Below are 13,923 nucleotides of genomic sequence, written 5' to 3'. Positions count from 1 at the left end.
TTTTTTTTTTTTTTTTTTTTTTGAATTTTCGAGACAGGGTTTCTCCATAGCTTTTTGGTTCCTGTCCTGGAATTAGTTCTTGTAGACCAGGCTGGTCTCGAACTCACAGAGATCCGCCTGCCTCTGCCTCCCGAGCGCTGGGATTAAAGGTGTGCGCTACCACCTCCCGGCAGCAGTTAAAATTCTTCTGTGCTTTATCAGGTGTCATACAACTTACTTGTGACGTTCGTTCTGTATTTAAACGTTTCATGACTTTAAACATTCTTTCCAGGCAAAGGCAAAATGAAAGGCTACCATGTCTGTAGGTTACAGTTGTAACCACTAAAATGCTAGCCAGACAGTTCCCATGAGGCCAATACACACGGAAACAAACTGGCCCTGAACAAAAGCCACCAAGCCCGTTTACCACAGGGCACGGGGTGGGCAGCACCAGCTAATGTTTTCTTTCCATTCGGCCTCTCAACCATTGCCCCCACAAGGAGCTTTGCTCTGTTGGAAACTTTGGAAACCTTTTGACTCTGAAAGTAAAACTTAATAATATTTTTATCTAAAGGCTTTTAACTACTTAACGTCGTTTCCGATTCTATTTTCGACTGAGACTGGTCCTTAATCATAGAACATCCAACTTATCCAAATCTCCATCAGTCTGCATGAGTTACTGTAATAGCTGTCTGAATGAGACGGCTACCTCCTTTCATAGGTGAGAAACTGCAGATAAAAACTGAAATGGGATTGTCAATTGCTATGACCCCAGAGAGGGAGTTAACGATGAAAAGACACTCTGTAGAAGAATGTAGTGGATACGGATCTGTTGAAATCCACAGGATGTATGGCACCGTGAGTGGATCTGAATGTGCGTCATGGGTGATGTCATGGGTGTCACGGCACAGGTCCACTAACGAGCCTGCTACTTTGACAGGGGAGTTAGCTATGTGATGGGGAAGCCCATGCCTGCGATGGGCCAAAGGACATCTGAAAATCCCTAGGCCATCCACTCCATCTTGGGTCAAACCTAAAGCTGCTCTTTAAGAAAATGCCTATTTTTCTAAAGAAAGAAAAAAAGCGCAAATAATCCATTATCTTTACTTGCTAAATCACAAGCTCTTTCTGGAAAAATATGTGCAGGTCATTCTATCTCCACACGGCTACAGTTCAGGCCAGAGCGCCAGCTGCTGAAGAGATGTGCAGAAGGGTCCTTTCTACATTAGACACAGACCCAGCTGGGAAAATAAAGTGAATCCCGGCCACTGGGCTCCACACAAGCAGGAGTTGGGAGAGGCCCAGACAGTAGGGTGGAGCTTGATCTGGGGGAGGGTGGGGATGTGTGTGGATGGAAGTCCAGGGTGCTCCAGAAGGGAGAGCCCAGGGGAGATAACATTCAGGTCCTCACAAAGGCCATGCATGCAGAAGCCAGTGCTCTACAATGCAGCCCTTCATCTGACAGCTGTGCAGCCAAGGAGAGGAGCAGTGCTGCACAGGGCTCAGGGAACACTGTGGATAAAACACTATCCACGGACACGGGAGCAGAACTGGGTAGGGCTCAGGGAACACTGTGGGTAAAACGCTATCCACTGACACCGGAGAAGAGCCGTGGGTAAAACGCTATCCACGGACACGGGAGCAGAGCTGGGCAGGGCTCAGGGAACACTGTGGGTAAAATGCTATCCACGGACACGGGAGAAGAGCTGGGCAGGGCTCAGGGAACGCCGTGGGTAAAACGCTATCCACGGACACAGGAGCAGAGCTGGGCAGGGCTCAGGGAATGCCGTGGGTAAGATACTACCCATGGATGACACCGGTGGGCAGCACTGGCTGAAAACTTAATAGAAAAAAAACTCAATTTACCCTAAAATTTCAAAGATGAATTCACAGGAAAAAAATGTTGTAATTGCTATTTTAAGTCACAGTCCTTTAAAGTCCCTCAAAAAAAACTGTTCTTTCCCAAGGTGCCCTCCAAACTGGGAAGAAGCTATGTGCTGATCAGTGGTGTGCCCGTTGACATAAGAACCAATAACAAACGGAATTTATTCAAAAAGCTATTTCTACATGAATCCCCACAAAAAATAGCAAGAATAGAATCTGATAGACATGAGGTCCACCTCATGCAACCTGTGGTTAGTCCTAGCCAGTCCTTGACAAACTGCGGAAATCATCTCCTGATGTACGCCCTGACCTGATGTAGGCCTCAGTTCCTCACAGAAGCTTAGCCTGGTAAACCAATTTCCTTTGAAGTGTCCTGAAAACTCAGCTAATGGTCTTGACAATAATTCTTGAACTCTCTTACATTTGACATCTTAAGGAGCCAAAAGATGATAACTGAGATTCAAGGACAAAAAAAAAAAAAGTCTACTTCATTTTATCAAGTGAGAAGCCATGCAAACACGAGACAGAAAGCATTTAATTCCAGGTCCCTAGGGAGCCAGGCTGGCAGATTTTACTATGCCAGCCAGCACCATGCCTACCACTTGTGTCGGTTGCTAAATCACTAAGTCACTTCCCACTCCACCCTCCCACATCTGTATAACGACTATGCAATTAAGAATCCCCAGCCAGGCTGGAGAGATGCTCAGTGGTTAAGAGCACAGATGCTCTTGCAGAGGGAGGGTCAGCATTCAGCTCCCATATCAGGCAGTTCACAACTGCCTGTGACTCCACCTTGGGGGTGAGGGGGACCTGATGCTTCCAGGCCTCCATGAATTTCTGCACTTATATTTACCCCCCCTACATGTGTGTGTTATGTATGTGTGTATACATATGTGTGTATCTACATATATACATAATTTCAAATAAAATAGCTGTTTAAGAATTCCAAGCTGTATTAAGTGAAAAGGTCATGTGTAAGCATTATACTCTTGTATATAATAAGGGTCAGAAACTTTTACATGCAGCAAGTTTGTTTGTTTATTTATTTATTTATTTGTGGGTTGGTTTTTTTTTTTTTAAGACAGGGTTTCTCTATGTAACAGTCCTGGCTTTCCTGGAACTCACTTTGTAGACCAGGCTGGTCTCTAACTCACAGAAATCCACCTGCCTCTGCCCCACAAGCGCTGGGATTAAGGCATGCGCCACCACCGCCCAGCTACATGCAGCAAGTTTTACTGAAATGATACGTGGGAACTTCAGGCTGGACTCAAAGAACAATGACCTTTCACTGAAGACATTTTTTCAGTGTGTGTGTGTGTGTGTACTTGTGTAAGCCCTAGGCTGATGCATGTGTATGTTTGTGTATAAGCCAGAGGCTGGTGTGTGTGTGTGTGTGTGTGTGTGTGTGTAAGCCAGAAGCTGGTGTGTGTGAGCCAGAGGCTTGTGTGTGTGCTTGTGTAAGCCCTAGGTTGATGTGTATGTTTGTGTATAAGCCAGAGGCTGGTGTGTGTCTATGATTGTGTGTGTATGTAAGCCAGAGGCTGGTGTGTGTGTCTATGATTGTGTGTGTATGTAAGCCAGACGCTGGTGTGTGTGTCTATGACTATTTGTGTATGTAAGCCAGAGGCTAATGTGTGTTTAAGTCAGAGGCTTGTCGTGTGTGTGTGTGTGTGTGTGTGTGTGTGTGTGTGTGTAAATCAGAGGCTGGTGTGTTTGTATGCATGTGTGTAAAACAGAGGCTGATGTGTATGTGTGTAAGTCAGAGGCTAATGTGCATTTGTGAATGTTTTTGTATGTAAGCCAGAGGCTGATGTAAGGTGTCTCCCTCTGCCACTCTACATTTTATTTTTGAAAGGTTTATTTTTACATATACAAGTGTTTTTGCCTGCTTGTATGTGTGTATGCGCACTATCTGAGCATTTCATGTGCGCGGGTGTTTTGCTTACAGAGATGTATGTACACCATGTTTGCTCACAGTGCCCACGGAGGTCAAAAGCGGGAATCAGATCCTCTGGTACTGAAGATACAGGGGATTAAGAGCCACCATGTGGGTATTGGAAACTGAACCCTCATCTTCTCTAAGAGCAGCGAGTACTCCTGACCACTGAACCATCTCTCCATCCCCTCTAGAGGTCTCTTACTGAACTTGGAACTTTCTGTTTTAGCTAGGCTAGCTGATCAGGAAATTCCAGCGATCCACCTGTCTCTACCCCTTTCACAGCACTGGGTAACAAACACACACTACCACACAGGACTTTTCCATGGGTGCTAGGGATCTGAACCCAGGTCCTCATGCTTACAGAGCAAGCACAGTGTGCCATCTCCCTGGCCTCCTCTGAGTGCTTTATACTCTATAATAAATATTTAATATTTAAATTTTGTTCAATTTAATTTAAAGTGTGTGCTGCAAGTGCATGTATGCTACAGGTCATGTGTGGAGTCAGAGGTCAACATCAAAGAATCAATTCTCTGCCTGGCGGTGGTGGAGCACGCCTTTAATCCCAGCACTTGGGAGGCAGAGGCAGGCAGATCTCTGAGTTTGAAGCCAGACTGGTCTACAAGAGCTAGTTCCAGGACAGGCACCAAAACTACAGAGAAACCCTGTCTCGAAAAAAAAATTCTCTCCTTCCCCTATGGGTTCTAGAACTTGGGTCCTCAGGCACAGAAAGCCATTTTAACCTTTATGCCATCTCACCAGACCACTACCTAATACTCGCCTGCCTGAAGTAAATGTTACTTCAAATGAATCTCTAAAATATACGCTAAGCATTTGCTGGTAGCAAGCTACCTAAGAGGTTGATTTCCATGTGCTGCTAAAAGCTTCAAGCCTCTATCTTGTTACTCTCTCTCCTCCCTCTCAATACAGTAGTTTAGTTCTACTCCCATCTCCAGTTCCCTAATGCTCGGATCCCGACTTGGTCCAGAAGTCATCAGTTGCACTTCAGACGTCTCACGGTCAGTTCTATAAAGGAGACTATTGCAGTTTCTGTAGGCAGAGCTGAGCCGGCTGGCAGGGAGTCTGTCTCCTCGGGAAGGCAGAGTGAGCCTCCAGACCAAGCCCGGCCCCCACTTGGCCCCCAGTGAATGAGCATAGCACGGAATGGCCCAAACGCCCCCCCTTCCCTTTGCTTGATGCTTCGAGATGCCAAGAGGACCCTGAGGTTTGTCAGCTCCTGAGGCTAAACAGGAATCGGGTTGGGGTCCTCCTTAACCCTGATCCCTCTTCTGCACCCCTGAGACTCCTTTCTGTAAATCCCACCACCACTTAGACATTCCTTGCCAGAACTTCCCTACTCCTATAAGAGCCAAGTTTGGAAACTATTCTAAGTATGTACTATGAGCATCAAATCCAATGAAAAATAAAAAACACTCTTTTGGTTTGTGTGTGTGTGTGTGTGTGTGTGTGTGTGTGTGTGTGTGTGTGTGTTTAAATATTGTGCCAAAACTGGCAGAAAACAACACCCTTCCTATAGAAATCAGATGTGGACTGGCTTTTCCCAAGGTACCGATACACAGTGTGATTATCCCACAACTCTAAACAGAAGCAGAGTCTTCCCCTCGCAGCTCCCAGACAGCACACAGTTTAAACTGTAGCCTCAGTAGCTCGGGGGCTAACTGCATTACTGTATCTCCTATGCCCTTCACTCCTGGGGATGTAATCCCATCACCATACATTAGGACACTGGTACCTTTTCCTTTGTTAATTCAACGATCTACAGTGACTGAAACAGACACACATCCCTGCCTCTTGGAGGCATGCTTACCTCCTCCTTTACAGGCAGGACTCACGGGAGCACTCACCCCCCAGGAATGCTCTCGCTTTTTGAGAGGGGGAAACAGGAAGCCCAGCGTACCTGAGTAACTTGCACAACTACTGACAATGGGGCTGAGTATTGCTACCCTGGTGGTTAAGCCCAGCAAACAGTGATTCGTGAAAGCTTGATTAAGGCGGTACACAGTGCAAGGTTGGGCTTCATGGAGCCACAGCAGACCCTAAAGATATGCCGGGACTCTCAGTATGCACAGTAGCCTCTCCCTTACCCAAAGTTTCCTTTGCTGGGATTTCACTTACCGGAGGATCAAGAATGGTCCAGAAGTATTAAATGGAAATTTGCAAAAATAACCCAAAAATGTTAAATAATTTTATTCTAAATATGTTGTTACAATTACCCCAGTTATTGGCAGTTACTAATACCTAATTTACAAGTTAAACTTTGTCACAAGTGTATAGACACAGGAAAGCATAGTACGTGTTTGTGGGCATATGAATGTGCATGTGTGTATGTGTCTGTGTGAACACATGTAAATGTGCAAGTGCGTCCCTGTGTTATCATGTTTGTGTCTGCATGTGTGTATAAGTGTTTCTGTATCTAAGAGTATGTTCGCTATGTGAATGTGTCTATGTGTTGTGTGTATGAATGTGTACATGGGCATATGAGTCTCTTTTTATATATATGGTATATGAGTACATATGTGTTTATTTGTTTACATGTATATGGATTTGTTCCTTGTGTGCATGTGTATATTTGTGTGTATGTGTATATGTACGTATGTCTATCCATGTGTGCCTATATATGTGCTTGAATATGTGGTTGTATGTGTACCTGTATGTGCTCGTGTGCCTTGTCTGTATGTGTGTATACTTGTGTGTATATATGTGCCTGTGGTTCAGTACTGTCTTCAGTTTCAAGCATTCACCTAGTTTTTGAAACCTATGCCCCACGGACACAGGGGCACTTCTTACTGAGTTATCAGAAACTCCTGAACTCAAAAAAACACTAGCAGGTTTCTTAAGTACCCCCTGCATTCCAAACCAATACCATCAACTTTTTTACTTTTTTTTATTTATTATGTGAATGTGTATGTGTGTGTGCGCGCGCACACGCGCGCATGTGTGTGTAAATGCCACATGTGTAGGTGCCCATGGACATCAGAAAGGGGTAGTGAATCTCCTGGAGCTGGAGTCACAGGTAATGGTGAACTGACAGGGAACTGCACTGAGTCCTCTGGAAAAGTAGCAAGTGCTCTCAAACCGCACTCGCAACTATTTGAAGGACAGAAATACATTCTTTGTTGCAGTCGCCCTGGGCCATATGTACCTACTGAATGTGTAGGTGTTTCTGTATCTAATATGTGTGACTGTGTCTACGTGGCCAGTGCACTGGAGAAACCAAATATTCTCACTGTATTTCAGAAGAACAGTTTTAAACCACACGTGACTGGAGACTTCCCTAGTGAGCACTCACCCACTTGGTTCTTTGGCATTGAGATAGAATACTGAATTCTGAAGGCACAGGGACTGATTTTAGACTTCCTAGTTCAATCAATTTGGCCAGTCAGTTAGCTCCTACCTCAGCTATCAAGCCTGTTCCAAAGAATTACTATCCCTGCCTCACAGTGACTTGAGGAAGAAGAGAGATGGATTCGCGTACTCACAACCCCTGGAAGGCACTCGGCACACGCGTGCCTCCCATGTTCCCTCTCACTGTTCAAATGTGAAATCTAGAATGTGCCTTTTCAGACACTTTCCCCTAGGGGATGTAGTCCCTGCTAGAGGAAGAGATGTCCAGTCCCAGGAAACAAGGACTCCGAGTTCCCGCTCAGGAGGACCCCATAGTGGATGCAGAAGATACATGAACCATCTCACTTCTCCCCGGTGTTCTCCGAATACAACTCTTGATACTGATGAACAGCAAGTCAACGCTGTTTACACTTTGCTTCTAGAAGCCACGGGCATCTTGGGAAGCAGCCAAAGGCAAAGCAGCAGAGGCAGAGAATGTCACGTGGCGCTCAGGAGGGCCCTGAGACTGTTTACGCGGCCACCACCCTCCTTCTTCCCCTTATACCAAGTAAACCCAAGCCCCCAAGTTACCTGAGGCAGCAGAGGTAGGAGTATTGGCTGGCGGAGGCTGGGCAGAGCTGCTGGTCTCAGCCATCAGGCACGGGTTGCTGGCATTATTCTCTCTCTTAACGAGCAGCTCAGCTGCACTGGGCAGCGGGATGGGGTGGCTGATGCCCAGTTCTTCTTCCTGGGCCTGCTGTCTTCTCAGGGCCACCTGGAAGCACAGGGCAGCGAGTCACCCTCCAGCAAAGCAAACACCGTAGCCAAGTTGTGCTAACCTACTGTGGTTCTCCACATCTGTGAGGAAGGTAGAAGCAGCTCTCATTTTGGCCTTCTCCAGTCGCCTGACTCCCTAGGTGTGCTGGCTGGTTTTATGTCAACTTGACACAAGCTAGAGTCACTTGAACAGAAGGAACTCCAATTGAGAAAATGCCTCAGTAAGACTGAGCTATAGGCAAGCCTGCAGGGTATTACTTTAATTAATGATTGATGTGGGAGGGCCCAGTCCATTGTCAATGGGGCCTCTCCTGGGCAGGTGGTCCTGGGTTCTCTAAGAAAGCAGACTGAGAAAGTACTAGGATACAAGCCAGGAAACAGCACCCCTCCATGGCTTCTTCATCACCTCCTGCCTCCAGGTTCCTGCCCTGCTCGAGTACCAGTCAACACCGAAGTGGAGGTGTAAACCAAATAAACTTGCTTTTTGGTTGTGGTGTTTCACTGCAGTAACAGAAACCTCAAGACACTAAATAATGAACATAATGCCAAGCTAGAAAAACTGTAGAGTGGACTCAACACCAAGAAAAAGTGCTGATCAGTTACAAGGGGGAATTAGACCATTCGCCCCTTCATTTAACAGGCAGGTTAAAGGCCACTTGTACAGTGAGGTAAGCTTAGACCCAAGTTCCTCACCACTTAGGAGAAAATGCAGGGAAGCAAACAAGCAAGCAACATCAAGAGCAAACGTGCTGGACACCGTGAGACGTGAGACATACATAGAAAGCCTACAGAAAAAAAAATAATTCTCATCAAAACACCGTTAAGATGCAGGTAGGTGTTGTGGCATAGGCCAGTAATCCCAGCATTCAAAAAGGTGAAGGAGGAGGAGGAGCAGGAGTTTGAGGCAAGCCTGGGCGACACAGCAAGACCCTATCTGGGAAAAGACCAAACGCCTTCAAAACGTAAACATCCGACAAGGACAAGAAGAGTTCTAGCAGAGCCGTGAGTGATAAATAGGGTGAGCAGGGTTCTGAAGGACAGAACAATCTGGAAGAAGGAGGATGGGACTGGTGAAGTAGCCCAGAACAGCCCTGCTTCCCAAGGCAGGTTGGAGCGAGAAAAGAAGGGGAGTGGAATCTGGTGCCTGGTAGAGACCTGAGGTGATTCACACAGGAGGGCAAGCTAGAATTGGAAAAAGAACCACCATGTATTTACTAAACTCTGTATCATCCTTATTCAACTTGTCTTTTAAATAACATTTGTTAAAGTTTGGTTCCAAAAAGGTTTAAGGGGGGAAAAAAGTGTACTGTTTACTACATATGTAACAAAAACTAAAGACTTTCGCTGGAAACGGACCAGTGATATGGTAACAGAAGGTAAAGTACCGGAGATGGTAACAGAAGGTAAAGTACCAATACCTCCGGGGCCTAAAGTCAAGAGGAAAGGGGAAATCGAAATAGTAACTCAAAAGCACAATTCCACAGGCTGGGAATGTAGCTCAGGGGTACTTGCTTCAGGTACAAATCCCTAGGCTCAGTGTACAGAACTTAAAAATAAATAAATAAATAAATAAATAAATAAATAAATAAATAGGCTAGAGGCATGGCTCAGTGGGTAAGAGTTCCTGCAGTAAATCTGTGGTCCCAAGTTCAAGCCCCACTGCCCTCATCAAAGATGGGAACAAGGGCAAGGCAGTGGTGGTGCAAGCCTTTAATTCCAGCACTATGGAGGCAGAGGCAGGTGGATTTCTGTGAGTTTGAGGCCAGCCTGGTCTATAAGAGCTCGTTGCAAGACATGCTCCAAACCTACAGAGAAACCCTGTTTCGGGAAGAAAAAAAGGGGGAAGGTGGAAAGAAAGACCAAGACCCAACTACACAAAATTGTCCTCTGCCCTCCACACGTGTACCCTGTACCCCAAATTTTTACAATCCACACTATAATCAATGTATTAAAAAAAAACTATCATCCAAACTTAACTGATCAGTGTGGAAGTTTGGCTCATAATCAAAGGAAGCTTTAATTTTGAATGTGAGACCTTTAAAAAAAAAAAAGCGGTTATTCAAGATCTAAATAAGTTTCTCTAGGTTTGTTGTGGAGTTTTTTGTTTGTTTTGTTTTCTACATTAGTCAAGAGACTTAGAAGTAGAGCAGCGATGGCTTGGACAAGAATCTGCGGCCACTTCAGACCTCTGCAGTTTATCAAAACACACCTACACCAAGCCCATGCCCTGGCACACCCCAAATGCACAGTTTAGCTCTGCCAGGAACCCATACCATTTCAAAAACCTTCTCGGTGAGGAAATGCTTATTCAAACAGGGAAGGAGATAGCAATTGATTGAGGATGCAATTATTTTCAATTTACATTTAATATCTATTTCAAATTATTTACAAGTGAGTGAAACCCAATTATTATCTGGATTTTTAAGAATTTGTCTTTCACAGCACCATATTCCTGGTGTGGGAAGTCCTAATACCCCATTCTGTAAGAAATTCGCAATTGCTTTTTTGTTTTTAACTCGACTTTTAGCAACCTTAATTTAGCCCCCCAATGAAAGTGATTCAAAATTAATGTCTCCATTAAAATATTTTATTCCTTTGAGGAAACTCCTTCCAGCCATAGTCTTCACGCTAAATACATAATCCAACCATTTTTACCTACAAGTATAATTTAGTGGTTCTTATGGTTTATAATCTCATTGTGATGCTTTTCAATGTGATATAGAGCATTTTTTTCATTCATTACAGACTAAGCTAAAATGTTTTTTTTAAAAAAACTAAAGAAAACTATTTAACTTCACAATAGGTGAAGCCAAAGTATATATAATTTAAGACATATTTTTAAAAATATGACGCTCATAGGAGAGTATAATCTTTAAGGTTCGTTCAACCTTCTCATCTACATCACTTTCAAAAGATGTTCTTAACCAAAAGTAGTTGTCTTTAGCAGAAATTTCTTTGGTATCTTTTCATTTTAAATAACCTGCCTTAAGATGAAACAACATTTGGGGAAAAGAATGTATATTATTGTCTTCTAAAAATCCTTTAGGATACCGACATTTAACTATTTCCGTCAAGATGCTAAATTACTAGCCTGCTGTTCGCGCTGTTTGGGGAAAAAAAAAAGATTTACAGAGCTTCAAACTGGCATCTTCATCCTGCACCTGCAATTTTTTTTTTTCCACTTTTAAGCATGACTAAAAGATTTTCAAAGTAATCTGGACTGGGATAACTTGGGTCGGGACTACACATTGAGCCTCAGACCGCTCAAAATGGCTGAGGCGCTTGCCCGGGTCCGCGGGGCGAACCCGGAAAGTGCGCCAACTGAGGCGCGAACACGCTCCACTCCCGCCCACCCCAAGGACTTTTCCCAGGAGCAGCGCATTCCCGCGCCGCCAGGGTGAAATCGGTCCGTGCGCCTCCCTTCCACCTACTGGGGTAGCTTCTTAAGCGGGACGCCAAGTCAGGGAACCAGAAGAGCGAATCCCGCTACTCTGTGTAACACGGGGTTCGGGGTCATGGGGAATCCTCCCAGAGGGGCGAACCCCACAATTTCCAGCTTGGAATTGGATTTTAAAGCTGTCTCCCTCCCAGTAGCGCAAACACCCCCGCCCCTCCTCCCCCCGCGCGCGCCAGTTTGCTAGCAATGCCTCAATCTCGGGAAGTCCGCACGGACGCCCCAACATCCCTGGTCAGAGGGCGCAGTCCCGGGGTTGTCTGAGTCCAGGAAACTCGCGACTCTGGGACCAAATGAATGGGGAACCCCGAAATTCTGATGGAAGACGGGGTCAGAATGGAGGGAACTCTGAACGGAGTTCCACCCAGCCCCCAGGGCGAGGGTGCGTGTGCGCGGCCCGAACCCGGCATCGCCGCCGGGAGCCCCGGAAATCCGCGGGACTCAAGCAGAGAGACCCTCCTCGGTCGGTAGGGTCCCCGACCCTCCACCGCCCCCACCCCCCGGCGTCTGGAAGCTGCAGCCCGCCGTCTGGAAGCGCGAGGCCGTCGGTGGTCCTCCGCGAGCCGCCACCCCCCCCACCCCGTTCCCCGGGGCCCGCACTCACCTGCGCGGCCATCACGCGCTGTCGCTCCGCAATCAGGCTGCATTTCTTGCACTGGCAGTCCCGCCACATGCAGAAGCGCTTGTGGCCCTTGAGCGGCGACGCATAGCCGTGGTTCCTGCAGCGAGCGCACTTGGGCAGCCTCGGGGACTTCTTGTTTCCAGAACCCAGGCCCGACGGCCCGGAGCCCGAGGCGCCTCCGCTGCCCCCCGCGCCGGAGCCTCCGGCCGCTCCCGCCATCGCCCCGGCCGCTTTGCTGTAGCCGCCGGCTTTACCCTGCGGCGGGGCCCCCGGAGCGTGCGGGACCTCCGTCGGTGTAGAGGGCTTGCTGAATGAGTCGTCGTTAGGCATCGAGCTTCGTCCCCCGCTCGCAGATCCACCCAACAAGCTGCGTAGCGCCCTAGAAGGAGTCCGGGAGGCGGGTGTACGGCAGATGGACGTACAGTCCAAATGAAGAAGCCCGAGAAGTGGGTGGGGAGTTGTACCTTTTTTTTTTTTCTTTTGGCGCGCCTCGCGCAGGACTTTTGGATACTCTTCAGAACCTTCCGAGGAGTGCGTGGGCGGGAGAGGACGCTACGCGGCGTCGCCACGCCCACTGTCCCCCAACTCCATCCAGTGGGCCTCTGTGTGTAAGCTTGCACCAGCTGCACCCAACAGCGTTGCCGCAAAATTGCTACAAATCACAGCCCTATACTGAGCACCAGCACGAGCTCCCTCTTAGTCCCCTGCTCCAAGGAATTGAGCTGAGTGGCACCCATTGCTGGAGGAGGTGCAGACCACCCTGTGTGGTCCACTTCGCTCACCGCTACCCCCCAGGGAGGCCCATCGGATAAGAGGGACTGGCAGCCGTTTTTTTTCCCCCTCCACCCCACCCCCACCCTCCCATAAGAGTAAGACACGAGATTGAAAGTCTAAGAAAAGCCGGGTCTATGTTTATGTCAAATAAAGACCCTCAGTGTATGAGGCTCAAGCGCCCCGAAAGGCCGGGGCTTTCTGCCTCCCACCTGCCTCCTACACCCCTGTTTATTTGTTCTCAGGATTTCTACCACCTGACTCCAGACAGATAAATGTGCCACCAGCTCATTTAGCTCTAGCCTTCATTGCTTCTCGCCGTAGGTGTAGATAGCTTTTGCCTTTGAAACAGCTTCGTTTAGAACTTTGCAAGCATACGAATCTGCCTGGCCAAATTCATGTAAAAATTGGATTTGGCCTTGCATGGTAGCTCAGGTCTGTCATCTCAGCACTTGGAAGGCTGAAGCAGAAAAACCACCACAAGCTCAAGGCCAGTCTTGGCCACATGAGTTCCTGGCCATTTAGTTATAGATACCCTGTCTTAAAATAATTAAATAGATAATAAATTGGGGGGAGGGGATCACAAATAAACTGAATTTGGGACCGCGTAAAGTGACCCAAATTTGTAATTCCTGCACCCTGGCAGAGGCTAAAGGATCCCTACGTTTGAGATCAGTCTGGACTAAGTAAAGAGATCCTGCATCCAAAATTTAAAAACAAAAACAAACAAAAACTGAATTATGCAAAAGGAGACATTATTCCATGCTAAGATCTCTCTCTCTCTCTCTCTCTCTTCTCTCTCTCTCTCTCTCTCTCTCTCTCTCTCTCTCTCTCTCTCTCTCGGGGGGGGGGGGCTGCTGGACTCAGAAATCCACCTGCTTCTGCCTCCTGAGTGCTGGGGCTAAAGGCATGCACCATCACCACCCTGCTTACGATCTGCAATTTTATTGTGTGGAAATGTGCCCCCCAAAACAAATGAAACTCTCCAGCTCGGTCATTTTGGAGCCTTTTCTAGGTTCCCTGTCTGCTCCCCCACCAGGGCTGTCTGTCTTCTGTCTACACCGGCACTGCGGCACTGCAAACCTTAGGGTCTGCTCATCAGCTCTCCACAGCCCTGTGTCTCTCTAAACCAGCACTCCACATTAAATCTGAATC

At 47.1% G+C, this 13,923-nt stretch overlaps 1 protein-coding gene across 1 annotated transcript in view; it reads right to left on the bottom strand.

The window, feature by feature from the left end:
• Positions 1 to 12,327, bottom strand: part of Dmrt1 (doublesex and mab-3 related transcription factor 1) — a 60,024-nt gene extending 47,697 nt beyond the window's left edge. Inside the window, exons 1-2 of the mRNA XM_050160341.1 lie at positions 11,980 to 12,327; positions 7,736 to 7,919 (exon numbers count right to left, since the gene is read on the bottom strand). Of these exons, the coding sequence (XP_050016298.1) occupies positions 7,736 to 7,919; positions 11,980 to 12,327 (532 nt within the window). The remainder of the gene's footprint in view (positions 1 to 7,735; positions 7,920 to 11,979) is intronic.
• Between the last annotated feature and the right edge of the window lie 1,596 nt (positions 12,328 to 13,923).

Source organism: Alexandromys fortis, unplaced genomic scaffold, assembly GCF_014885135.2.
Source record: "Alexandromys fortis isolate MF-2015 unplaced genomic scaffold, M_Fortis_MF-2015_v1.1 scaffold_10, whole genome shotgun sequence".
Lineage (NCBI taxonomy): Eukaryota > Metazoa > Chordata > Mammalia > Rodentia > Cricetidae > Alexandromys > Alexandromys fortis.
This window is presented reverse-complemented; position numbering and strand designations above follow the sequence as displayed.